Source organism: Bufo bufo, chromosome 9 (genome assembly GCF_905171765.1).
Source record: "Bufo bufo chromosome 9, aBufBuf1.1, whole genome shotgun sequence".
In the NCBI taxonomy this organism is placed as follows: Eukaryota; Metazoa; Chordata; class Amphibia; order Anura; family Bufonidae; genus Bufo; species Bufo bufo.
In genome coordinates, this window is record NC_053397.1 from 130,994,008 (window position 1) to 131,021,018 (window position 27,011).

Sequence of the window (27,011 nt, forward strand, 5' to 3'; positions counted from 1 at the left end):
ATTCAAACAGCACTTAGATCAAGGTGCGCATCCAAGCAACACTGTACCAGCAGAGAGCTTCAAATGCAACCTGCCAAAGTGCCTTTGCTGCAAATGTATAAATATCACCTCATTCCACAGGTCTAATCCACCATTCTGAATCCACCAACGTCGTATTCAGTACTGAAAAGTCCTGGGACAGTGTCGATCACAAACTATTTTCACCCCCTGGGAACCAGACCCACAAGGAGCACCTAAATTGTGGTTCCACGTACATCATCTCTCAAAAGTACAGAGGAGACTAAACTAATAAGGGGAATAGAGGGTCTTAGTTATGAAGAAATATTAAAATAATTGAATTTATTTAGTCTTGAGAAGAGACATCTAAGGCTACTTTCACACCTGCGTTAGGTGCGGATCCGTCTGGTATCTGCACAGACGGATCCGCACCTATAATGCAAACGTTTAGATCCATTCAGAACGGATCCGTTTGCATTACCATGAACAAAAAAAAAAAAAAAAATTTTTTTTTTTTTTTTTCATGATAATGCAAACGGATCCGTTTTGACTTTACATTGAAAGTCAATGGGAGACGGATCCGTTTGAAAATTGAGCCATATAGTGTCAACTTCAAACGGATCCGTCCCCATTGACTTACATTGTAAGTCTGGACGGATCCGTTTGCCTCCGCACGGCCAGGCGGACACCCGAACGCTGCAAGCAGCGTTCAGGTGTCCGCCTGCTGAGCGGAGCGGAGGCTGAACGCTGCCAGACTGATGCATTCTGAGCGGATCCGCCTCCACTCAGAATGCATTAGGGCTGGACGGATTCGTTCGGGGCCGCTTGTGAGAGCCTTCAAACGGAGCTCACAAGCGGAGCCCCGAACGCTAGTGTGAAAGTAGCCTAAGGGGGGACATGATTGATTAACCTATACAAATCTAAAAATGGGCCATACAAAAAATACAGTGAAAAGCTGTTCCATGTAAAATGAACTCAAAAGACAAGGGGGCACTACCTCCGATTGGAGAGGAAAGAGTTCAGTCTCCGGAAGCATCAAAGCTTCTTTACAGTAAGAACTGTGAAGCTGTAGAATAGACTTCCTCAGGACGTGGTCACAGCAGGAACAGTAGACAGTTTAAAAAGGGTTTAGACGAATTGTTAAAAGTAAAAAACATTAATGCTTATGAAAACGTGTAGAAATCTGAGTCTCAATTCCTTTTGGGATTCGCATCCCCACCTATCCCTTGTTTGAACTTGATGGACGTATGTCTTTTTTCAACCGTATTAACTATGTAACTATGTATATGTAACTTGAGTGCCCTTGTGGCCTCCAGTATATAGGACGAAAAATCCAGACCCTTCGGAATAGATTGAACAAGCATAGGTCCAATATTAAAAATAAATTCTTACAGCACAGTGTCTCGAGGCACGCTACGGACCACCACCATGGGTCATTCCTGGGGTTTACCATCACCCCAATTGAGAGGATTAAATCCGATGGTTATAACACCATCAAAATGCAAAATGTTTTGGATCTATAAGCTGAACTGTTTGAACCCACGTGACCTGAATGAGGCCTTTGAGATTAATCTTTAGACCTATGCAACTATTCCTTGGGCACCCACCAATAACCCCGGGCTAGGGCACCAGTTAGGACCCTTACCCACAAACAAAGTGAAAGCATTTACCATCTGCCCATACACAACACAGGTGTGTGCATCCATATGCACTTCAGGTAGTGTTTTTTGCGCAAATTTATTCACCTGTTCCCACTAAGTACACTGGTTCCTCCCTAGCATGGATGTCTCTCTATAATGCATCTACACATAAACATATTACCCATCATCCCCGGACAAAGTGCCCTCTGGTTGATTATATATCCAACCTTTATACTTTTTTTGCACCCGGTGATTCAATTATTTATAATCGGTGACTTATCTATGCGTGTCACTACCTAATCTTGACTAATTGATCCAATACTCCACTTATGCTCTTTTGATTGTATTTCATCGCATCCAATGGTTTCAAAATGTATATTTTTTAATTCATTATTTTTATGTAACTCTGCCATTATTCCATTTTCTCTGATTATTTATCAACCTTTACTCATCACGCACCTCCCATGTATCCATTCATTCACATCTATTTACCGGATATCCCTGGTGTGGATATCCCTCTGCAATTCATCTACACACAACTTAATTATCATCATCCCCCTACTATGTGCCCACTGGGTTTATTCTATACCCAATAGTAATACCTTTCAATGCACCTGGTGATCTTATCACCTTTTATTAGCAGCTCTACTATACTTGTCATTACTCATTCTTGATGAATTGATTTTAAAGTCCATCTACGTATTTTTTATTTTTATTTTTCCTCGGCGCCTCCAAAACGGCACTCCAGGAGGGTGTCCCCGCCTCCCCAGGACAGGAAACAACATAGAAGCTCAATCTTTAAAAGCCCCCTCCCCTTTACCTGCTTCAGTTTGTTGTTTACTGTCCTAGGGAATAGCGTGGAAGCCACTCCTGCTAGGTCAGGGAGTTCATGTCGCACGGCCTGGACGGAAATCGCCCCATACGGGGAGGCCGTGCAGGAGTGGGGGTTTCGTGCCTGTCCTTTGGCATAAGTCCTTCGCTGAAGGCAGCCCTGGGCTTCCGTTCCCCTACTCTGCGTGAGCGAGGGATCTCGCGCGCATGCGCACAGGTTGGAAGTACTATTGCCAGTTCTCTGCGTCACTTCCGGTGGCGGGTGACGTCAGAGAACTGGCGGATATGAGTCGGGAGCAGGGAGTTCGGCATCCAGCAGCGCTGTCCGGTGATCATGTCGGCCCCCGTGTAAGCTCCAGAGTCCTGTAAGCCTGTAGATCCTGCCACCCAGAGCCCGATAAGCCTCCTCCTTCCCGTATGATATCAAATCTTGCTATGTTGGGGGGTGGAAATCACTTTTTAATATCCCTCACTGGTGCGGTGCTGGTGTTAAATAGAAAATCACTGCAGTTAGAGCCCTAAAAATTCTCAAATATTACTTTCTAGGGCAGGGACACCAGCACCAGAGAATCTAAAGATTCTATATCTAAGAGGAAGTGTACAGTCTGTAAAAAGACCTTACCCTCTAAATCCAAGAAAACATTATGTCCAAGATGTACGGATAAAATAGTTTCTGAGGAAGCACCCTCTTTCCTTGAATCAATTGGAAGCATGATCAAGGAAGAGGTCCAATCAGCAATTGATGCAAGGCTGCCTCCGCATTCTCTTCAGCCCTCTACCTCCCAAAAATCTCAGGTCTTGGACCTGCAATCAGAGCCTGACTCTGAGGAGAGAGAGATATTATCTCTGGAAGAATCTGAATCCTCGGACGATGAATCAGGGAGGCCTCTTTGCAGCCCAGAAGATACAGAAAGATTATTAAAAACCATTAGGGCTACAATGAAAATAGAAGAAACTAAGTAGCCTCAGTCCATTCATGACAGAATGTTCCAGGGGCTGGGAGAAAAGAAAAGTCTTTCCAGTATATAGTAATATTAAAATGCTGATTAAAAAAGAATGGAAAGACCGGGGAAAAAAAGTAATTCCCACCTCCTTTAAGAGGAAGTATCCATTCACTGAGGAGGACTCGTTTTTGTGGGACAAAATGCCTAGAATTTATGCGCCTGTAGCCCGGATTTCTAAGAAGACTTCTCTTCCCTTTGAAGACATGGGCCTCTTAAAAGATGAGTAATCAAAGAAGAAAGTTTATCCAGCTCACCATAAGCGTTCGGTGCACGGAGAGGACCGGACCCGTCCCTTGTATAATCAGAAAAATAAAGGAATATTCTTCAGCATCCGTCAGTATTGGTCATCTTTAATGTAGATCGGTATAACAGTACATGCTTTAATCTTCACCACCCTCCACCACAGGTTAACATGTTTCAAACTCGGAAGTTCTTATGACTAAGAACTTCCAAGTTTAAAACATGTTAACCTCTTAAAAGATCCCATGGATAAAAAATGTGAAGGTCTGCTAAAATGTGCATGGGAAACAATCACAGCCATGCTTAGGCCCAGTATAGCCACTACCTGCACTTCAAGATCCCTGTCAGTCTGGTTGAAACAGCTTGAGGAACACTTGGCGGCAGGGACTCCAAGGGAAGAAATCCTGGCCTCAATTCCTATTTTAAAACAGGCGTGTAATTTCTTGTTGGATGCGTCCGCAGACTTAGTAAAACTCTCTGCCAGATCCTCAGCCCTCTCTAATTCTACAAGAAGAGCTATATGGCTCAGATCTTGGTCCGGTGATGCCAGTTCAAAGAGTCGGCTATGCTCTATTCCGTGTGAGGGAGATAAGCTGTTTGGGTCAGTCCTGGAGGACATTTTAGATAAAGCTTCAGACAAGAAAAAAGGATTCCTTTCGGAATCAAGATTCTATCAGCAGCGTCGATCCTTTCGGAATCAAAGGAGGAAAAGACCAGACCAGAAGAGAAAAGACAGTACTGGGAAATGGCAGTCCTCCAGAGGAAGAGGAAAGGGATTTCTATTCAACCCAGAATCTACTTCTAAACCTGGCCAATGACGCCAGGCCTCAAGTAGTGGGCCGGTTAAAGATGTTTTCCACGGCTTGGGAAGAAATGTCCTCCTCCCCATGGGTTATAAACACCATATGCATGGGGTACAAGCTGGAGTTCGTCACGCCTCCACCAGAATTTTTCACTGTAAACAGGCCATTAAGAGGGTCAGAAAGACGCCAAGCCACACAATTGTAAATATTATCTCTCCTCAAAAAAGGTGTAATTGTTCCAGTCCCACGGGATCAGAAAAGACAAGGATTTTATTCTCCCATTTTCCTTATTCACAAGCCAAACAAGTCCTACAGACTAATATTCAACTTAAGGAAGCTAAACAAATGCATGGCTTACAAAAGATTCAAGATGGAATCAATCTTTTAATAGCAGGTTCATCCCTTTAAGACCTCCAGGGCCATCAGAATACGGTGCGGGGAAAGCTGATAGAATTAGGCTGGCTAATAAATACCCAGAAGTCCGATCTAGTTCCCAGTCAGCAGAAGAAATTTTTAGTAATCCTCCTAGATTGACACAGCCTTATGTCCTTTTTACCTCCAGAAAAACAGTTGGTTATAAGTCAAAAAATCTCCCAGTTCTGCAAATCCAAAAGAGTGGCCATCAGGGACATCATGAGACTGTTAGGACATCTAACATCAACTATTCCAGCAGTCCGATGGGTCCAGCATCATACAAGAACATTGCAGAAATTCCTTCTGGAATGCTGGGATGGAAACCAAAGCTCCTTAAACAGGAAAGTGAAAATTCCAGAAAAGGTAAAAATATCTCTCTTCTGGTGGAGGATAAAAATGAATCTCCAAAGAGGAGTTTTTTGGCGACCAACAGATCAGACCATTATAACAACAGATGCCAGCAGCAAAGGATGGGGAGGCCATTCAGGAAATCAGGTGGTACAGGGCACCTGGAGCCCAGGAATGTCTGCGGCCTCTTTAAACGTGCGAGAATTGTCAGCAGTCCTGAAGGTTCTTATATGCCTTCTGCCGTATGTACAATCTCATCACATAAAAATATTGTCCGACAACGCAACCACAGTAGCCTATTTAAACCGACAAGGGGGTACAAGAAGCAGAGAACTAAAACATCTATCAAGAAATTTTTTCAATTGGGAAGAAAAAAATATAAAGTCCCTAGTGGCTGTCCATCTAAAGGGCGAAGAAAACAGAGTGGCAGATTACCTCAGCAGAGAAGATCTGAAGGTGGGAGAGTGGTCACTGGACCCCAAAATGTTCAGACAAATCTTCCTCAGATGGGGGTTACCAAAAGTAGATCTCTTCGCAAATCGGAAGAACAAACAAGTTGATCTATTCGGTTCCCTATCCAGCAGGGATCACCCACTAATGGTGGACACCCTGTCATGTCCATTGCCCAAAGATCTCCTATATGCCTTCCCCTTTTACAATACAATTCCAAGTGTTAATAAAGACAATGGAAGAAGAGGCACAGTTAATACTGATCGCTCCATTTTGGCCAAAAAGATCCTGGTTTCCCCTCCTCTACAATCTGTCGGCAGGTCAATTCTGGACTCTCCCATCGTATCCGTAACTACTACGTCAGGGTTCAGTGTTCCATCCAGACGTAGTGAAACTACATTTAACAGCCTGGAAAGTGAACGGGTTCACTTACAACAAAGAGGCCTATCCGAGTCGGTAATATCCACTCTACTTTGTACTAAAAAGGATTCTACCTCTCGGATCTATAGAAGAACATGGAAAGCATTTTTGGGGTTTGCAGGGGACAGACTGTACTATAGCCAGGAAGCTAATATTCCACTCATACTGGATTTTCTGCAGGCAGGCCTTGACAAAGGTCTCAGGCCGAATACCATAAAAGTACAGGTCTCAGCATTGAGTAACTTTCTTAAAGTGAAATTGGCAGACTTACCGTTGATAAAACGGTTTGTAAAAGGAGAAGAAGATGCCCATTTGTTCATTCTACCATTCCTCCATGGGACCTGAATCTAGTATTAGAAGTTCTGATGAACGTACCCTTTGAGCCTTTGCAGGAAATCCCTCTTAAACTTTTAACCCTAAAAACTACCTTTTTACTAGCAATAACATCTGCTAGAAGAGTAGGGGAGATTCAGACTTTTTCCTGCAGAGCACCCTATGGTGTTGGAGGACTGTATTGTCCTTAGACACACCCCAATGGTCCTACCCAAGGTGGCCTCAAGATTCCACCGCCAACAGGAGGTGTCGCTTCCATCCTTCTGTGAAAATCCAGTTTCCGACTTAGAAATAAAATTCCATAACTTGGATGTCAGAAGATGCCTGTTAACTTACCTGCAGGTCTCAGAAGTGTTCAAAAGATCGGACCATCTCCTCCTTCAGTATCAAGGCCAGCATAAGGGATCGGCGGCAAGCAAGAGCACCATATCCAGATGGATTCGAAGCACCATCGAGTTCTGTTACCTCCAGAAAAGCTTGACCCCCCCTAAAGGGATCAAAGCGCACTCTACCAGAGGCGTCTTGGCCTCATGGGCAGAGAAGGCCTCTGCCTAGGTGGAACAAATATGCAGAGCAGCTACGTGGAAGAACCCAAATACCTTCTTTAAATATTATAAGTTAGATGTACTTCAAAATCGTGATTTATTATATGGCAGAAAAGTCTTATCTGCAGTAGTCCCACCCTAGAGTTTGTTTTCTCTATTAATACTCCTGGAGTGCCGTTGTGGAGGCGCCGGGGAAAAGAGACGATTACTCTTACCGGTAATTGGATTTTCCAATAGCCTCCACAACGACACTGGATTCCCTACCCATGTTATGTTATTATAGTGGGATATATTATGTTATGTTTTTTGTTATTTCCATTATATCAATACAGTTCTTGAACTATCTAACCGAGTCCTATATCATTAACTGAAGCAGGTAAAGGGGAGGGGGCTTTTAAAGATTGAGCTTCTACGTTGTTTCCTGTCCTGGGGAGGCGGGGACACCCTCCTGGAGTGCCGTTGTGGAGGCTATTTTTCGGATCACCTTGCCCCATAAAGTGTAATATTGAATGATAAAAAAATCATATGTACCCAAAAATGGTACCAATAAAAACCTCAAACTCTTTCTGCAAAAAAATTTGCCCCTGCAAAAGACGATCGGCAGAAAAATGTAAAAAATATGGCTTTCAGAAATTGGAGAGACCAAATTTTTTTTTAAATGCTTTATTATGTAAAACTGAAACAAACAAACAAAAAAAGTAGACATATTTGATATGGTCACGTCCGTAACAACCTTTTCTAAAAAATAGCACTTAATCTAACCTGTCAGATGAACATTGTAAAAAAAAAACAAAAAAACTGCCACAACATTTTTCGGCTACCTCGCCTGACAAAAAGTATAGTATAGAGCGATCAAAAATCATATGTACCCTAAAATAGTATCAATAAAACAGTCACCTTATCCTGTAGTTTCCAAAATGGGGTCACTTCTCTGGGTGTTTCTACTGTAGGGTGCATCAGGGGGGCTTCAATTGGAACATGGTGTCTAAAAGCCAGTCCAGCAAAATCTACCTTCCAAAAACCATATGGCGCTCCTTTCCTTCTGAACCCTGTCGTGTGCCCACATGTGGGGTGTTTCTCTAAACTGCAGAATCAGGGTAACAGATATTGAGTTTTGCTTGGCTGTTTGCCCTTGATGTGTTAAAGAAAAAAATTGATTAAAATGGAAAATCTGCTGAAAAATGACATTTTGAAATTTCTTCTCCATTTTCCTTTAATTCTTGTGGAATACCTAAAGGGTTAACAAAGTTTATGACATCAGTTTTGAATAACTTGAGGGGTGTAGTTTCTAAAATGGGGTGATTTATGGGTGGTTACTATTACGTAAGCCCCACAATGTAACTTCATAACTGAACTGGTCCTTAAAAAGTGGGTTTTGGAAGTTTCAAGAATTGCTTATAAAATTCTAAGCCTTCTATCGTCCTAAAAAATAAAATGAAATTTTCTAAATGATGCCAACATCACTTTCTGTTTTAAAAGCAGAGAAATTGAAATGTTGAAAATCGCGATTTTTTTCTAAATGTTTGTAAATTTTGTATTTTTTCATAAATAAAGGTTAAAAATATATTTACGACTGTCATGAAGTACAATGTGTGGCGAGAAAACTATTTCAGAATGGCTCGGATAAGTAAAAGTGTTCTAAAGTTATTACCACATAAAGTAGCACATGTCAGATTTGCAAAAAAAATGGCCTGGGCAGGAAGGTGAAAACTGGCCCGGGATAGAAGGGGTTAATGCATTGTTACTATAACGAAAATATTCAATTTCATGCAGTGAAGACCACCTCTATGCCTTTCATTTGCCAGCTAATGTCCTCTATTCTATGCTTTTATTTTACTTTTTAACTGCAGTCTGGGTAGTTTCTTAGTATGCTGCAAAGACAATCTGAACATCCCAACAGCACTATGAAAATGCCATTCCCAGAATATGAGCATCTGTATTGAGCATTTGCTTTAGGGCTGATGCCCACGACCGTTGCACCACCGTGGCCATATTGCGGACCTCATACAGCGGGTCCGCAATACACAGGGCACCGGCTGTGTGCATTCCTCATCACGGATGCGAACCCATTCCCTTGAATGGGTCAGAAAATACGGAAATGCGGTGCGGAACGGAAGTACTATGGAGTGCTTCCGTGGGGTTCCGTGCTTCCGTTCCACAAAAAAGTAGTGCATGCACTATTTTTTTTGCGGTGAGGACCATCGGATGCGGATCGCGGACCCTATTCAAGTGAATGGGTCCGCGATCCGCATGCGGCTGCCCCACAGCAAGGGCACTGAGCGCTTACGCTCGTGGGCTTGAGCCCTTAATTAGAGAAAAATAATATGCTGCTACCAACAAAGCTACTGCTATGTTTCATTATGGGGATAATTGCTGCTTCCAATAAAATCATTATTTAAGCTAGGTTTTATTGATTTAACAAATTAATCAGTTCTCAGTGGCTTTGGAGAAAATCCTCCTGTGCTGACCTGTGGAAGAAAATAGTCTAATTACTGGTACCTACCCCTCTGCAGCATTGCTAATTCTGTCATCTCCACTGCACTAGTGACCGCTGGGACTGGTGGCAGGCTTTTCCACTCATGTCCAGACCAGATATGTTCCTAAGGCCTCTCACACGAACGATACGGATTGTGTCAGGATGTATTTAGTGAAACTCAAACCATTTTGCAAGCAAGTTCAGTCAGTTTTGTCTGCGATTGCGTTCAGTTCAGTTTTTTCCGCCTGGGTGCAATGCGTTTTGATGTGTTTTTCACGCTCGTGAAAAAAAACTGAAAGTTTACAAACAACATCTCCTAGCAACCATCAGTGAAAAACGCATGGCATCCGGGTTACATTTGGATGCAATGCGTTTTTCACTGAAGCCCCATTCACTTCTATGGGGCCAAGGCTGCATTAAAAAGCAGAATATAGAACATGCTGTGATTCTCACACAACTCATTAAAACAAATAGATCAGGATTAAGTCTGGGTGTTATGTGTTCACTTCACCCATTGCACCCGCTTGCTCGTGTGAAAGAAGCCTTAGTCTTCCTTTTCAGCTGCATACTATAAATGAAACAGGACCAGAGCAGAAAAGCCTGCAACCAGTCCTGGTGGTAGAATGGGAGCAGCAAACAAGGCAAAGAAGGTGAAGTCAGCGGGCTTATGTGGGAGTAAGTACTGAGCAGACTATCTTCTCTCCACAGGTCAGCACACAGGAGAATTCTCAAGCATTTTAAAGGGTTATTTACATCTCATTCACTGAAATGTGACTGCTGCATTTCCCTACCAAACAGTGAAACCAGCATTCCCTTCATGGTCGAAATCAGTAAAAGAGTTTTATCTTAACATTCTTCTTTTTTCCTTTTATGAATAGAAAATCCAGGACTCCTGAAAAAAGACATGTAAGTACATTTACTTCACATAAAATTATATAAATATAGGCACAAAAACCTTGTGTGCCAGGCCCTGAAAGTTCCCTAGAGATGTGCTCCAACCTCTATAGTTATGCGAATGAGATAAACAACTTCCCTACAGTGGGTGGTGTATGGCTCCATAACTTGATCTGTTGTCTCAATGGACAAAATATCTTTACGAGTATAAACAGAAATATGTCAGCAAAAAAGTCTAAAGGTAATTTGATATGAGTTTTATTTTCTTGCCTTTTGGTTATTCAGTGTTGTTGCTGGGTCAGAAATTAACTTATCCACAAGACTGGTGACAAATGTCTGGGGAACCTACATTTAGGACCCCTATGATAACTGGAACACAGTTTCAATTCCTCCTTAAGCATAACTGCAAAGTCTGAATGGAGCAGTGATCAATCATTCAATGACTATCAGGTTGATATAAGCAGTCTAGAGATGAGCAAATTGTCGAGATTAGGTTCGGTTCCAATTTGCATTACTTTTGAAACAGTTCGGTTCAGACCCAAATCGATTTCGGACAAACTCAGAATTTTTGGGAAAACTATCTTTTTTTGTTAACTGCTTTATGACTTTTTGCTTTTTCTCTCCCCCCTCCTCCCTCCCTAAGCACTGGAACTCAATGACAAAACAATAGTAAATCATGTCTGAGTGACACTGACATACATATAGTAGTTATGTTTGACAGTATTAAGGAACAGTGTGTTTAAAAAAACAAAGCGACGTTACATGTGATGTTTTTTCATATTCCAAAGCTTTCAAACAATGTGGTGTTATGGCGGAAAAATGTGGATTGCTGGGGGACCAAACTTGTGGATGTGGAAAGGCATCACAAATAAATGCACACAATTTAATAAAAATACATATCAAATACTATCAATAAAATAATGGCCTAAATAGACATTATCCCAGTCCCTCTATTCCTATACATGCGGAGCTCTCGCACTAGTAATAAGAATCAATAATAATGTCTGTAGCAATCTTAAACATTCAAACTCATAGATTTAAGCTTGAAACCATTAACCCTGTGATGGGTTTAGTTCACCCCATCCTGCAGGAAAGCAAATCAATCAGGTTTTTAAATCCACATTTCTCATGCGAGTGTCTCTTACATAGGCAGACAACGCTGCCTCTTACCGGATATGATTTGAAGTCCGGTTTCCCTCTAGATGTTACTTGTCGATATTACCGACCTTTCGTCTTTGCTGGGACTTACTGTCCTTCGGCTAGCGGTGTTGACTCACTTGTGGACCTCTCATCAGTGCCGGGACTGGTTTGCAGGCGCAGCATGCGGAGTGGTAGCTGGAAAACGCCAAAACTACTTCATGGCGATCACTCATGTAAAACCAGATATTAATAGATCCTCCTGTTGTTGTTTCCTTTATACAGGTAGGCTTGAAAGATATCGCTATCGGAACTTTCACCAGACGCGATTCAGATTATGCGTTTTTTTTTAAATACATATTAATTATTTAGTTATATTATTATATACAGCATACAATATAGTGCTACATAATAAAACAAACTAATATACATAAAACAAAAGAAAATATCTGCAATATTTTCAACATGGTATTCTGGGGCACTAAGCATGCTGATATACAGACCTAATATTCCATATTCTAGACTATCCATGTTCAAATAAACTCATCCACACAAGCTAAATATTCCATAAAGGTGTATCTATACAAACAAGAAACTGGAGTTCAGGGGCCGGTGGGAGAGCACAGACAATGTCTATGCTTATAAAAAGAGAGAGAGAGTGTGAGGGTTACAGGGATCCAATGGAGCAGGTGTTCAAGGGAACCGGAGTAACTGGAGGCGCCAGGGGATGGAGGGGAAAGAAAGGAGTAGGAGGTGGTGGAGAGGCTGCTACACAGGGTCAACCCTGCAGAGTGGTCTGCAGGTAAATGGAGATAAGTAAAAAAGGTGTGGGACCTGGGTGTGAGGACACTCCCAATGCCCCTCCGAGGTGACGCTGGGCGTGCGCCAGTCAACTGGGTGGGGTGGCCGCTGGGACTGACAGAAAAAAGGGGGGGTTGGAATAAGGTTCAAATTGTATGCGTGGCAATGTGTGGATCATAAAAGACAATAAAAACAATGGTATGGAATTAAAATAAAAAAATATAAAAAGAAAAAAGAAAATTGTAGTAAATACTTAAAAATCACCACTAATTGAGGGGAATAAATGTAGATATATACATATCTGTGTATGTATGAACATTGAGATGCTACTCACTTCATGGGAGGGACACCGTCCCGAAACGCGTTGAGCCAGATCTTATACATAAGAATAATATGCATACGTGTGAGGATGGATGACGGAAGATTGGTGGGCTAGAATTATTAGGCTCAAATTATTATATGGGGAGATGGGTAAGTGTATGTGTTGGATATATTTATATGAAATATATAGCGATCCGAATCACAAGAGCAATTCTGATGTGTTGGAGTAAATATGATATGATATGGCGGAGGGTGGTGTTAGAAAGAATGGGTGTATGATATATTATGAATGGATGTGTGTGGAGAGTTAGTGTGAAATAATTGGTACTGGTGTACATGTAAAGAAATATATATACATATAAACTATATATATGTGAAAATATTTGGGGGGGGGAATAAAATACATATAAAAAAAAAAAAAAAAAAAAAAAAAAAAATCAAATAAATTAATAAATAAAAGAATAAAATGTACAGAGATCCCTATTCATGTGTTGGGCTAAAGAAGGGGGTGATGGAAAAAAGGGGATGTACATTATATTATGAATGGGTGTGTAAGCTGGGTTAGTTTAATGCGTTTAAAGGTGGATATAAATTGGAAATGGGTGTGTGTGAAGGGTTAATTTAATATTCATATTTGAATTTGGTGTTTGATACTGTTGATACTCTTGATGTGTATTGTGGGGTATAAACGTGTGTGGGGTATTACTGAGTAAATGTATGTTGGAACAATGTGTTGTGGAGTGTGTGTGGGTGCACGTATGTCGAGGTATGTAACCGTGGTTAGGAGTGGATCTGTGTGTGATAGCCTGAGGGGGGGGCGGGAGGGGAAAGGGAGGGGGGAAGGGGCTAAAGTGTTGTCTATTAATGATTGGGGGCTAAAATTCTTGTCCATTAATGATGATGAGTTAGTAATTGGAATGTTCGAGCATTTCGTTGAGGAAAAAGGGGGTGAGGGTGTTCAGGCGATAGATCCAGAACATCTCTTTCTGGCAGACGCTGGATGTCGGATCCTTATATACAGTCATTGACCACAACCAGGGTATACAGGCAGTGCAAGAACAGCTGTCGGGAGATGCCGGTCTCTCTACTGAACAGTTGGATTTTTTATTGGGCGGGGTGAGATACATATTGGCTCACAATTATTTTTCTTTTGAACAGGAGTTCTATTTTAAAGGTACCAGCACCGCCATGGGCAGCAGATTCGCCCCCAGCTATGCCAACCTTTTTTTGGCCCAATGGGAGAAGGAGGTCATCTTGCCCAGGCTGGGGACTGATCTGGTGCTATGGCGGCGCTACATAGACGATAATTTGTTTATTTGGCAGGATACAACTGAATCCCTGGATGTGTTCCTTAATAATATCAATACCAATGATAGGAACCTGGTGTTCAGCCCCAGTGTCAGTAAATTGAAAGTGGAATTTTTTGATTTGGAAATATGGGTGAAGGGGGACCAACTGCACTGCAATACTTTTTTCAAACCAGTCGCAAAAAACAGCTTTATTAGGTACGCCAGTTGTCATCTTCCTCGATGGCTGATAAATGTGCCGACCAGTCAGTTCCGCAGATTAAGGCGGAACTGTACTGACGATAGCAAATTCGAGGAGGAAGCGACTGGGTTGAAACAATTGTTAGAAAGAGATTACCCAGTCCAGGTGATCAACAGGTCACTGGAAAAGGTAAAAAGAATGGAAAGAAAAGACTTCTTTTTGGCCAGTGATCCCCAGCCACGAGATGAAACATTGAGAATTATCCTTCCATTTAATTCTCAATACAAAATGATGGAAAGGAGCATTCGGAAACACTGGGGACACATTGAATGATAAGGTAGTTGGTCCTCTTCTAAGTGAAGCACCCAAGATTACGTACACAAGGGCGAGTAACTTGGCTGGAAAGATAGCCCCGACTGTTAAAGTGAAGAAAGACAGCCATAAAAAAGACAATTGGTTGACAGTGAACGGGTTCTTCAAGTGTGGCAGATGTGCTAATTGCAAGATTTCTAGTTTCCCCAAAAAAAACACAAAAGTAGAATCTACAGTTAACTCATTTAGTTTGGAGATACAGGAATGCTTGACCTGTGATTCCACAGATGTCATATATTTGCTACAATGCGGATGCATGAAGCAATATACAGTATAGGCAGAACGAAAAGAACGCTCAAAAAGAGAGTAGCGGAACACGTGGCAAATATCAAGAAAGGCCTAGAGACGCACTCACTATCCAAACATTTTAAAGATAAACATAACTGTGACCCAACTGGTCTGAGATTTATGGCCATAGAGAGAGTAAAAAAAGTATGGAGAGGGGGGAACCACATCGCACACATGTCAAGACAGGAATCCCGGAGGATCTTTGAATATGACACAATTATCCCCAGGGGCCTAAATGCCGAAATGGAGGTTTTTGGGTTCCTGTGAGACGGGGTGCTGTCCGGTAGGGATGGGACATCGCAGTTTGGCTGTTTATCGACACTGTGATCTCCCCTCCTTGCCGGACGGCTCCTCGAGGCGGCAGTATCAAAATTATCCCTGTCATTTGTTTCGGGTGAACATTATAGCGTTAATCCCAGGTGGCCGCACACCAGCAGCGTCCCACGTGGTGTGCTCGGCCTGTGCGTGGCGTCCCAGAATCTGGTGCCCATGGCGGTGCCGGTACGCTGAAAATAGAACTCCTGTTCAAAAGAAAAATAATTGTGGGCCAATATGTATCTCACCCCGCCCAATAAAAAATCCAACTGTTTAGTAGAGAGACTGGCATCTCCCGACAGCTGTTCTTGCACTGCCTGTATACCCTGGTTGTGGTCAATGACTGTATATAAGGACCCGACATCCAGCGTCCCCAAGATCCATCCGTCTGCCCACTTGATAGTTTCAAGAGTTTTAATAATGTCCGTAGTGTCACGTATATATGACGGCACTCCTTTTACATAGGGTTGAAGCCATTGATCAATGTACTTAGACAAATTACATGATATGGATTCAATCCCTGACACTATTGGGCGACCTGGGGGTGACTGTAAGTTTTTATGGATCTTGGGGATGCAATAGAACATTGGAATCCTCTTCTCGGTGTCCAGAATGAACCTTGCCTCCTGATCACAAAGAAAGCCCATCTCTAATCCCTTTTCACAATACATCTTTAAAATTTTGTAATACTCCTCTGTTGGATCTCCTTTTAGTTTTTGATAAGTATTATCTGATCCTAATTGTCTATGACACTCTTTTAAATAATCTGCCGTGTTCTGTACCACTACCGCCCCACCATTATCGGCTGGCCTGATAATGATATCATTTATCTCTTGTAGTGATTTGATTGCCTTAAAGGGACACTGACAGGCCAAAACAGCATATATAGTTATATATATCACATTACAGGTCTTATACAGTCTTTTAAAAGCATATAACTATCCCCCCTGTCCACCTTATAAAGAGCGAAATATAAAGTTTTATAACCTGCTTCTCCTGTCAGCAATCTGCCCAAGGGGCGGCGTTTCATGTGAAAATGCGCCCAGCCAGCCTTCCCAACTGCCGTTCTTAAGCCCCGCCCAGCTCATCATTATTCACTTTGCTGGGCGGCGGCTAGAACTCTCCCCAGTCCCGATCGTCTTCGAAGACGCAGGCTGGTGTGTGTATGCAGGCGCGATCTAACGGCACGGCGGGGCGCAGGCGCAGAAAATTGGGCATGAACGATGCCCGGAGTATTGAATTGCGCAGGCGCAGGATCGGGACTGGGGAGAGTTCTAGCCGCCGCCCAGCAAAGTGAATAATGATGAGCTGGGCAGGGCTTAAGAACGGCAGTTGGGAAGGCTGGCTGGGCGCATTTTCACATGAAACGCCGCCCCTTGGGCAGATTGCTGACAGGAGAAGCAGGTTATAAAACTTTATATTTCGCTCTTTATAAGGTGGACAGGGGGGATACTTATATGCTTTTAAAAGACTGTATAAGACCTGTAATGTGATATATCTAACTATATATGCTGTTTTGGCTTGTCAGTGTCCCTTTAATCTCCTCTTTATTCAGATTTGCATTCATCCTACGGCTTTTAATTCCCCTCAGATCTCGTTCTACATTGTTTCTGAATGTAGCCATTTCACTACTGATTTCCTACCTAGGAAATTTCTTTGATTTAGCTTTCAAATCAGTGTGTGGACTAGCATTCCCTTCAATGTCCATCTCTCTGTTAATGGGATTTTGCGGCCACCTGGGATTAACGCTGTGGAAGAAACAGTGAAGAGGGGTAAGACCGGGCTCCTTTATGAGCATTGCTACTTGCGTAAAGAGAGGGTGAGTCAGCTCATTTGACTATTGTGAACGTTGGACTACAATTGTGCCGGAGAGTGAACGGGGCTACTACACAACTATATAACTACTGTTTAGTCCGGTTCCGGCTAGAGAGTCATAGACACGGTGATAGAATCTATACATCACCACTTGCTTCATCTGATCGGGACAGTGTTGATACGCTGCCGTATGCTTCATTAGCATTCTCAGGGACTGGCCACGTTACCACCTGATTGGGACTTTGCCGTCATGCGGTTTTATTGTTATTGAAATGTGCTCCAGTGACTGATCTAGCGGGTAGACTGAGTGTTGGTACACAGTTTCCCCACGCTAATCACCATTTATATATATGTGGTATTATATGTATGTTTTGATCATTTTTTAGGGGTATGTTCTTAGAATTTTAGAATATTAAAGTACATTATCACCATTATACCGTTTGGGTTTCCCTTCTGTAGTGTGCCCCCTCATATTTGTTTCTACATCTATGTACCACAAATAAATGCACACAATTTAATAAAAATACATATCAAATACATATCAAATACTATCAATAAAATAATGGCCTAAATAGACATGATCCCAGACCCTCTATTCCTATACGTGCGGAACTCTGGCACTAGTAAGCTTCACACAATGTTGTTGCTGTTTTTTATAAGCATAGACATTGTCTGTGCTCTCCCACCGGCCTCTGAACTCCAGTATCCTGTTTGTATAGATACATCTTTATGGAATATTTAGCTTGTGTGAATGAGTTTATTTGAACATGGATAGTCTAGAACAGGGATGGCCAACCTGAGGCTCTCCAGATGTTGCAAAACTACAACTCCCATCATGCCCGGACAGTCTACAGCTATCAGCCTACAGCAGGGCATGGTGAGAGTTGTAGTTTTACAACAGCTGGAGAGCCGCAGGTTGGCCATGCCTGGTCTAGAATATGGAATATTAGGTCTGTATATCAGCGTGCTTATTGCCCCAGAATACCATGTTGAAAATATTGCAGATATTTTCTTTTGTTTTATGTATATTAGTTTGTTTTATTATGTAGCACTATATTGTATGCTGTATATAATAATATAACTAAATAATAATATGTAATATAAAAAACGCATAATCTGCATGGCTACATATCAGACATGATCCCGTCCCAGAGTTTTATCCTAGATACCGGTAAAGCAAGATCCGGTCTATGTTTTCAGAGGATTATCCAAATAAAAAGGTTGATCCAGTCCCTCATTCACAAATTTATACCACTGAGGAAGAAACGTTTTTTCGTTTCGAAATGCGTCTGGTGAAAGTTCCGATAGCGATATCTTTCAAGCCTACCTGTATAAAGGAAACAACAACAGGAGGCTCTATTAATATCTGGATTTACATGAGTGATCCTCATCAAGTAGTTTTGGCATTTTCCAGCTACCACTACACATGCGCATGCAAACCAGTGCGGCACTGACGAGAGGTCCACAAGTGAGTCAACATCGCTAGCCAAAGGACAGTAAGTCCCAGCAAAGATGAAAGGTCGCTAATATCGACAAGTAACATCTAGCGGGAAACCGGACTTCAAATCATATACCGGTCAGAGGCAGCATTGTCTGCCTATGTAAGAGTGGTTAATGCAGGCTGTGTTCAACTGTAGAACAGAAATGGCGCACCATAGGGTAATAACGTCTGATTAGGAAAAAGAATAGTGTCTCCAAAAATGAGGGCTCACCTTAGAGAGTTGTGCCTACATCTAGGCACGTATGGGGTTATAGAGAGCCCCTTGTAGCGGATGGAGTCACGACCACCCCCGTTTAAAGCAGACTTCTGACCGCCAGAACACCCCAGCGTGGTGAAAAGCCCAACCGAGGGTGGACCATGACAGGGGGGAGATTTAGAATTACCCAAACAGTCAATCCTGGACCCCCCTTATTTTCTGCTGCCACCATGTTCGTGAGTGAATGACTCTGTAATTTTAGGAATAGGGGTTTGGACCACAGATCAGCCCTACTACCACACTACAAGCTAACACCAATCGAGTCATAAAACAGTTATGTCTCTAATATCAGTTGACTATAAGACAGGTAGGTCTCTTCAAGGCGTACAGTACTTTGTTGCAGTGGGGCTTAGAGCGATAAGAGAGAGACAATTTAAAAGATATGAAAATATCTTTCACTTTAAGTAACACAAAAGTGAAACAAACAATGCATACAAAAAGTTACAGAAAAAGATTACAATATCAAGCTGGGAAGCATGTGTAAAATAAACAGAGATAAAAAGAGAAAGTACTATCTTGGATTTTGCCTATGCAAAATCCAGGCACAAAACTTACATTCCAACGGACAGCCTATCGGCGATGTGACCACAGGGCAAAAAGCTGTCCTCTCCCATTGCGCACAGACTTTTATGCCCCATTTTGTGGGAGGGTAAGGGGGGTTGGCCCAGCCAATCGCTGCCCAAGGGCTGCACGGTGGGTGTTCCTGAAGGAGGGTTTAGGAGGGCTTGTTCGCCCCTCCCTGCTGCTGGCCAGGCCAGTTTTCCCTAATTTAAGAAAAAATGGCCCATAACTTTGCCTGCATAATAAATATGAAAAATTGGGCTCTTGTGCTGGGTCCCCCATGAATTTATGGATGATTCCATGGGTGACACCACACCTCTCTCCCCTCCAGGTGACTAGTAATCCATTTCCCAGTCTGGGAAGACCCCAGAGCTGCCAAGTTTGGACTCTCCCGGTTCCTCTGGGTGAGAGGTGCATTTTGAGTGTACCCATTTTTGGGTCATAATTCCATATAGCTCCAATATGCTTTTTGGGGTTCTCAGAGCACGGTTCACATGTCTCTCCTATGTGCTGCCCCCTCCCAGCTGTCTCTGCTTCTGATGTGTAAATTGACCAGGCAGCAAGGAAGGGCCAACTATCATGTGTTTAACTTTCATGGTTTCAAGGTGGGCAGGAGACGCATGGTCTGAGTTTGTCCTTAGAAGCTGTCCGAGGTGTGAGGTGATCTCAGCAGGGGTGATTAGATTCTGTGGTCTCCAAAGGGCTACAGGAACGGCCATATATGGACGTCCTGTTCCCTGGCTAGAAGCGGTTCATTTTATTAAACTGACAGTCAACCGTATTCTACTCATAAACCATTTTTATGAATAAGATCCAGACGGGGACTTGACATCGTGTCACAGATGGTATGCAGCCAAGGAAGCCTGGAGTCCCTCAGAAAGCCAATAGATCAGCAAGGAAAGGAGTATCCCACGGCGCAAAAAACACCCGATGGTTCAATTGAGATGCAGGGTTCTTTATTAGACAAGTGGTACAACACGTTTCGGTGATATACGCCTTCTTCAGTTACAAATAACTTGCAAGTTATTTGTACCTGAAGGAGTATATCCCCGAAACGCGTTGTACCGCTTGCCTAATAAAGAACCCTGCATCTCAATTGAACCATCGGGTGTTTTTTGCACCGTGGGACACTCCTTTCCTTGCTGCCTATGTAAGAGACACTCGCATGAGAAATGTGGATTTAAAAACCTGATTGATTGATTTGCTTTCCTGCAGGACAGGGTGAACTAAACCCATCACAGAGTTCATGGTTTCAAGCTTAAATCTGAGATTGAATGTTTAAGATTGCTACAGACATTATTATTGATTCCTATTACTAGTGCGAGAGCTCTGAATGTATAGGAATAGAGGGCCTGGGATAATGTCTATTTAGGCCATTATTTTATTAATAGTATTTGATATGTATTTTTATTAAATTGTGTGCATTTATTTGTGGTGCATAGCTGATCATTTGTTTGCTTTTTCTAATTGATAAGCTAAGGGGTTTAGCTGACCGGGCTATACCTGGGTGAGCGCTTGTGTTTTTTCTTGTGTGTGGATGTGGAAAGGGTAGGGTATGAGAGGCACTTGGTCACAATAGTAGCGACAGCAGAAGTAGCATAGCATGGAACATATAAGGCTTTCTATGAGTGGTAGTAGTAGTGGCAGTAGTAGTGGTAGTAGTGGCAAATGCGTAGTATAGTGGTGACAGTAGGCGATTAGCAGCAAGAAATAGCAGCTGAGGTGGTGGCAGCAACAGCCATATGATACATGTTGGCAGACAGGAAGCAGCATGATGGCGGCAGTTGTATAATGGAGGAAGCAGCTGCTGTACAGAACATGATGGTAGGCTGGCAGCAGCTGTTACATGATAGTGGCAGTGGCATGATGGAGGCAGCAGCAGCCTTATGAAAAATCAGTAGTCAGGCAGCAGCAGTGGCATAATGGAGGAAGAAGCAGCAGCAGCCAAACAAAACATGATGGTAGGTAGGCAAAATGATAAAAGTCAGGCAGAGAGCAACAGTGGCAAGATGGGTCACCACTATATACATATATAGAAAAAACAGAAACAATAAAAGACCGTGCATTATGTGTGGTATCGTCTGGGTGAGTGTTCAGATAAAGAGTGCTTATTGTGCTTACCGGAGGCTGTTGTGAGGAGTCACAACAGCTATGGATGCCTTGCTGGTGTGTAGCCCTACCAGCGTCAGGGTGTGCGATGCTGCTGCCTTGATCCCTTCCTGTCTCGATTCCACGAGCACCAGCAGAAATTGGAGAAGAGTGAAGTGAAGAAAAAAGGGGAGACCAATGCTTCGGCGCTGCCAGCATACAGAGGAGTCTTCAAGGTAAGTATCAGTATTTATTTATTTGTCGATGCATTTCAAGGGAGAAATGCCCCCTTCATCAGGACAATTACAGAATAAAAGTATATTACATGACATGCAATTTAAAACATAGTTTATCCAGAGCAATGACCAAATCTGATACTGGTACTGGAGGACACATGTCCCAACAGCTGCCCTAGAAGTGACGCGTCTGGGGGGAAAAATTTCTGACCCTACAGATCAATATCAGCCAAACGATGGAATATTCCTTTCAAAGAATACAGCAGCGAGAGCTTAGATTATCATGCTACACCACCCGGAATGAGAAGGTGACTTCAGATTCCGGTGCTACAAGCATAAATATAGCAAGTTTCTCAAAGGAAGAAATGGACAATATATTGAACCTATTTAAATCTTTATAAAACAATCTGAAAAAATTTACTTTTTCATCAATTAGATGTGATATTCTTGAAGGTCTATCTAAAGGAGAATTTAGCTCCTAGAGGCTGGAGAATGTACATTCAACCAACATTTCCAGATGATCTGGAATTTACATATGAATGGAATGATTACCTTGATCAATGTGCAGCAGGCCTTATCAGAATTGTTTTGAATAAAATAAAAATACTAAAAGACTTGTATACAAAAGAAATAGAGGCAAATATTCTATTCCAACTGTTTAAAACACATCCAGATTTTTTTCGGAATCTGACAAACAGAATATATGAGAATGAACAATACACTATTGCTAAAAAATCCCATAAATTAATAAGGGATAGAGCAGATAGAGACCAGGGTGTTTATCGCACCTCAGGAAATAAAGATAGACCTAGCATCCAAACTCATTCCACATTAGTACAGAACGAACATACTAGCAATGGAACAATAAAAGATACAACAGGCCAAATAATAAGATATAATACGGGGAACAAAAAAAACAAGGTTCTTCACTAACCAACAATATAGAAAAACAAATAGACGTGAATCACAGAAAAATGCTGATACACCAAAGAATTCTATAGGAAAATGAGATCCAAAACAGAAATTTCAAAATAACCCTTGGCCCCCCCACACAGATTTTACACCTGAAGCTACCATTAACAATAGGGACAACATAGGCCAAAATCAAATACATAATCAATATGACAAATCTAAAGAAAATACAAATGGATCTGAGGACCATATGAAAATACGGCCCTGCATCACGGCCCTACATTTATTACCAGGACAATGAATACAGATGAGCTCCTGGATAAATTTAGAGCCTTACAATCTACATACCTAGAATACAAATCAAGGAGAAATACACCCATACGTGAGTCACAACCTAGTGACCACAGAAGTACAGTCATGGCCAAAAGTTTTGAGAATTACATAAATATTGGAAATTGGAAAAGTTGCTGCTTAAGTTTTTATAAAAGCAATTTGCATATACTCCAGAATGTTATGAAGAGTGATCAGATGAATTGCATAGTCCTTCTTTGCCATGAAAATTAACTTAATCCCAAAAAAACCTTTCCACTGTATTTCATTGCTGTCATTAACCCCTTAGGGACGCATGACGTACCGTTATGGCATGTTTCCCGAGTCCTTAAGAACCCATGACGTACCGGTACGTCATGAGTTTAAAATGAGATTGCGGCGCTGCGGGGGTTAATCCGAACAGGATGCCGGCTGAAATCATTCAGCCGGCATGCTGTCACAACGCCGTATCGGCGATCGCAGCAAACCGCAGGTCAATTCAGACCTGCGGTTTGCTGCGCTTTCTGCCGATTCTGATCCCCGCGGTCCCTTTCTCCGCACAGTGAACGCCATAAAAAAATAAAAACTATGAGGAAATTGAAATTTTGCCCACCTTACTTCCCAAAAAAGGTAATTAAAGTGATCAAAAAAGTCGCATGTACGCCAAAATAGTACCAATCAAACCGTCATCTCATCCTGCAAAAATCATACCCTATCCAAGATAATCGCCCAAAAACTGAAAAAAACTATGGGTCTTAGACTATGGAAACACTAAAACATGATTTTTTTTGTTTCAAAAATGAAATCATTGTGTAAAACTTACATAAATAAATAAAAAGTATACATATTGGGTATCTCCGCGTCCGTATCGACCGGCTCTAAAATAATATCACATGACCTAACCCCTCAGGTGAACACCATAAAGAAATAAAAATAAAAACGGTGTAAAAAAAAGCCATTTTTTTTCATCTTACGTCACAAAAAGTGTAATAGCAAGCGATCAAAAAGTCATATGCACCCCAAAATAGTGCCAATCAAACCGTCATCCCATCCCACAAAAAATGAGACGCTACCTAAGATAATCGCCTAAAAACTGAAAAAACTATGGCTCTCAGACTATGGAGACACTAAAACATGATTTTTTTTGTTTCAAAAATGAAATCATTGTGTAAAACTTACATAAATAAAAAAATTGTATACATATTAGGTATCACCGCGTCCATGACAACCTGCTCTATAAAAATACCACATGATCTAACCTGTCAGATGAATATTGTAAATAACAAAAAAAAAAAAAAACAGTGCCAAAAAAGCCATTTCTTGTTACCTTGCCTCACAAAAAGTGTAATATAGAGCAACCAAAAATCATATGTACCCTAAACTAGTACCAACAAAACTTCCACCCTATCCCGTAGTTTCTAAAATGGGGTCACTTTTTTGGAGTTTCTACTCTAGGGGTGCATCAGGGGAGCTTCAAATGGGACATGGTGTAAAAAAAAACAGTCTAGCAAAATCTGCCTTCCAAAAACCGTATGGCATTCCTTTCCTTCTGCGCCCTGCCGTGTGCCCGTACAGCAGTTTACGACCACATATGGGGTGTTTCTGTAAACTACAGAATCAGGGCCATAAATAATGAGTTTTGTTTGGCTCTTAATCCTTGCTTTGTAACTGGAAAAAAAATATTAAAATGGAAAATCTGCCAAAAATGTGAAATTTTGAAATTGTATCTCTATTTTCCATTAAATCTTGTGCAACACCTAAAGGGTTAACAAAGTTTGTAAAATCAGTTTTGAATACCTTGAGGGGTGTAGTTTCTTAGATGGGGTCACTTTTATGGAGTTTCTACTCTAGGGGTGCATCAGGGGGGCTTCAAATGGGACATGGTGTCAAAAAACCAGTCCAGCAAAATCTGCCTTCCAAAAACCTGTCACGGGCAGTGGTTTGTTTTGTGACACTTTCCTTCACTTGTTTGCCCGTGGCAACGTGTGGTGTTGTGTGCATGTGGTGGCAGTGTCTCAGCCCTATGGCTGATCCCCAGGACATGATTGCCACGCATGTCGTTGCCCGCGGCAACAGGTTAAGTGTGTTTGTTTATGTGTGTATTCCCCTTTAAGAGTCCGTCTTCCCTTGCCTGGTGTTGGAAGGGTTAAATCCCTTCTGTGTGTGTGTGTGTGTGTGTGTGTGAACACTGGGTGTGTCTGTGTGGGTGTGGCTACTTGGGCCTATAAAGCCTCAGTGAATATCACTTGTCTGAGGGGTACTTCAGCCATGGTTAGCTGGAGCAGCCTCCTGTGTATTCCATCTGCCAGTGGGGGCCACCCTTGTGGTCATAGGTTTATGTATGTATGTGTGTGTTTAGAAGATGTTTGTTTGGTCTTTATTTATTGCAGAATATGGTTTCCTGGGTTCCCATGTGATGTCTGTGTGAGCGGTGTCCTTTGTGTTGTTTGTGGACAGCAGCACTTGCACGTAGGTTCCAGTTTGTGTGTCTGTGGCAGGTAAGTGTGGTTCTAGTTGCACTTACCTGCCATTGCCATATGTCTGTTTATGTTCCCCTTTCTTTATAGCTTGGCCATTTTAGACTCCTGTTACTCTGTGTCCAGGAGGAACGGGCTGTCTACCCAGCTCCTAGTACAGGGATCGTCGGAGGGTCAGAAGGGATCCAAGGTTCCTGAGCATAAGCCCTCCTACCTTCAAGGGCGGCTCATGCAGCTAGGAGTCAGGGTCAGATTAGGGAAGCTCTAGGAGGTGACCTGCTCCCTAATTCTGTGTTACTGGCCAAGTAGCGACCTTACATCTCCTGATACCGCACGGCTGAGGGTTTTCCCCATCCTCAGCCGTGATAAAACCATACGGCGCACCTTTCCCTCCCTTGGGTGGTTTCTATTATGTAAGCCTCACAAAGTGACTTCAGACCTGAACTGGTCCCTAGAAAGTGTGTTTTTGAAAATTTCTGAAAAATTTCAAGATTTTCTTCTAAACTTCTAAGCCTTGTAACATCCCCCAAAAATAAAATATAATTCCCAAATTGATCCAAACATGAAGTAGACATATGGGGAATGTAAAGTAATAACTATTTTTGGAGATATTACTATGAATTATAAAAGTAGAGAAATTGAAACGTGGAAATTTGCAATTTTTTCCAAATTTTTGGTAAATTTGGTATTTGTTTATAAATAAAAAAGAATTTTTTTGACTTCATTTTACCAGTGTCATGAAGTACAATATGTAACGAAAAAACAATCTCAGAATGGCCTGGATAAGTCAAAGCGTTTTAAAGTTATCAGCACTTAAAGTGACACTGGTAAGGGGTTAAAGTACCTGCTGAGATCATTTCAGTAATCGTCTTGTTAACTCAGGTGAGAATGTTGACGAGCACAAGGCTGGAGATCATTATGTCAGGCTGACTGGGTTAAAATGGCACACTTGACATGTTAAAAGGAGGGTGATGCTTGAAATCATTGTTCTTCCATTGTTAACCATGGTTACCTGCAAAGAAACGCGTGCAGCCATCATTGCATTGCATAAAAATGGCTTCACAGGCAAGGATATTGTGGCTACTAAGATTGCACCTCAATCAACAATTTATAGGATCATCAAGAACTTCAAGGAAAGAGGTTCAATTCTTGTTAAGAAGGCTTCAGGGCGTCCAAGAAAGTCCAGCAAGCGCCAGGATCGTCTCCTAAAGAGGATTCAGCTGCGGGATTGGAGTGCCACCAGTGCAGAGCTTGCTCAGGAATGGCAGCAGGCAGGTGTGAGCGCATCTGCACGCACAGTGAGGCCAAGACTTTTGGAAGATGGCCTGGTGTCAAGAAGGGCAGCAAAGAAGCCACTTCTATCCAAAAAAACATCAGGGACAGATTGATCTTCTGCAGAAAGTATGGTGAATGGACTGCTGAGGACTGGGGCAAAGTCATATTCTCCGATGAAGCCTCTTTCCGATTGTTTGGGGCATCTGGAAAAAGGCTTGTCCGGAGAAGAAAAGGTGAGCGCTACCATCAGTCCTGTGTCATGCCAACAGTAAAGCATCCTGAGACCATTCATGTGTGGGGTTGCTTCTCATCCAAGGGAGTGGGCTCACTCACAATTTTGCCCAAAAACACAGCCATGAATAAAGAATGGTACTAAAACACCCTCCAACAGCAACTTCTTCCAACAATCCAACAACAGTTTGGTGAAGAACAATGCATTTTCTCGGCAAAAGGCAAAAGTGATA

General features: G+C 42.2%; 1 protein-coding gene across 5 annotated transcripts in view; it reads left to right on the forward strand.

Moving 5' to 3' along the window:
* The window catches only part of LOC120979628 (E-selectin-like), a 1,421,133-nt gene that overhangs the window by 1,282,054 nt on the left and 112,068 nt on the right, over positions 1 to 27,011 (forward strand). For 4 of the 5 annotated variants that reach the window (XM_040408494.1, XM_040408497.1, XM_040408496.1 and 1 more), the window contains one exon: positions 10,380 to 10,407. In XM_040408494.1, coding sequence (XP_040264428.1) covers positions 10,380 to 10,407 — 28 coding nt within the window. Of the gene's footprint in view, positions 1 to 10,379; positions 10,408 to 10,540; positions 10,637 to 27,011 lie in introns of all 5 variants that reach the window. The other variant, XR_005774339.1, reaches the window with a different exon arrangement.